Source organism: Egretta garzetta, unplaced genomic scaffold, assembly GCF_000687185.1.
Source record: "Egretta garzetta isolate BGI_Z169 unplaced genomic scaffold, ASM68718v1 scaffold588, whole genome shotgun sequence".
Lineage (NCBI taxonomy): Eukaryota > Metazoa > Chordata > Aves > Pelecaniformes > Ardeidae > Egretta > Egretta garzetta.
Window position 1 is genome coordinate 1 of NW_009260496.1, and position 1294 is coordinate 1294.

The window sequence follows — 1294 nt, forward strand, 5'->3', positions numbered from 1 at the left end:
TTTCCAACCTAGGCGATTCTATGATTCTATGAAAATAGGAAGGGAGCTCGGGCAGCTCTGCCTGCTAACAGGTTGACGCCTGTGTTTTGTTCCCCCTCTGCCTCCCCCCTCCCCGGCTGCAGCTCAGCCTGCTGGTGAGCGATGCTCCAGACCTGTCGGCTGGGGTCACCTGCCTCTTCGGAAACCTGACGGAGGTGGAAGGGCAGGTTTCGGGCAGCCGGGTTGTGTGTGTTTCACCAGCGGCAAAAGATGTTCCTGCCATACCTGTGGATCAGGGTAAGTAACTGACTTCTGGGCAGCAATACGACATCTGTGCCACCCGAAAGTGCGGTGGAGGTTTGGAGGTACCTGCTGGCTGGAGCAGACCCTTTGGGGCTGCCGCTGGAGAAATTCATGCTCCTGTCAAAGACCATTAAAGCCAGGGAGCTAAATATGCTTCATCCTTATGAAATGCATCCCACGCAGGGAAAGATAGGCTGGGAGCAGGCAGCACCATGTGCCTGCCCTGTCCTTACACCCTTCCGCGCTGCCAGACAGCTTCCAGGACAGAACCTGGGGCTGCAGGAGCTGTCTGTCCCTCCTGGGGTGGCCCACGAGCCGGGCAGGGGCTCGCAGCCGTGCCACGCCGGCGGATCTGGAGAGCAGGAGCCCTCCCCTCAGCCTGGCTCAGCACCCATGAGTAGGTGGATGCAGTTTCTATTTTTCGGTCCCGATCTTTGGGTTGTTTCTTCATTAATGTCACATTTTCTCTTCCCATAAGCAAAATGCTACTTGCTTAAAACTCATTTTCTCCTTGGCATCCTTCCAGGTGTCAGCTGTGCTTCCCTGCTGATATCTTTGTATTTCTAAGGCATTATATGGAGCCTGAGACTTGGTGAACGCTGGGGGCCGAGAGCTGCCTTGGTAGCAGGGCTAGCGTAGACTTATCCACCGCAGCTTGGGAAGAGCAATCTGCTCTTAATTACTCCAGTGCTGAGGCTCCTAAAGAGCCTCACTAATGCCCTTGTTTCCAGCATTGTCTCCTATTCTAGTCTTGGGCTGCTGCTCAGAGTAGACTGAACTAGTGGTTTTATACTGGAGACGGATCCTTAGGGAATGGGATGAGATCCCACACTCATTTCAGCTGTGGTCCAAGGCAGAGTTTAGACCCTGCGTCTCCAATGCATTGTGCCACCAAGCCTGGTTCGGTTTGGAGGCATTGCTGGAGACAGCCAGCCCGGCACCCTAGGGTGCTTGAGGGCAGGGTCCGGCCAGGGGATGGCTCAGCCCCCAGCTCAGGGAACCGCTGCAGCCA

At 55.6% G+C, this 1294-nt stretch overlaps 1 protein-coding gene across 1 annotated transcript in view; it reads left to right on the top strand.

Moving 5' to 3' along the window:
* Window positions 1-122: 122 nt before the first annotated feature.
* The window catches only part of PLXNA2 (plexin A2), a gene marked incomplete at its 5' end in the record, with an annotated part of 73318 nt that continues 72146 nt past the window's right edge, over window positions 123-1294 (top strand). The window contains one exon of the mRNA XM_035899931.1: window positions 123-276. Within this exon, the coding sequence (XP_035755824.1) occupies window positions 123-276 (154 nt within the window). The remainder of the gene's footprint in view (window positions 277-1294) is intronic.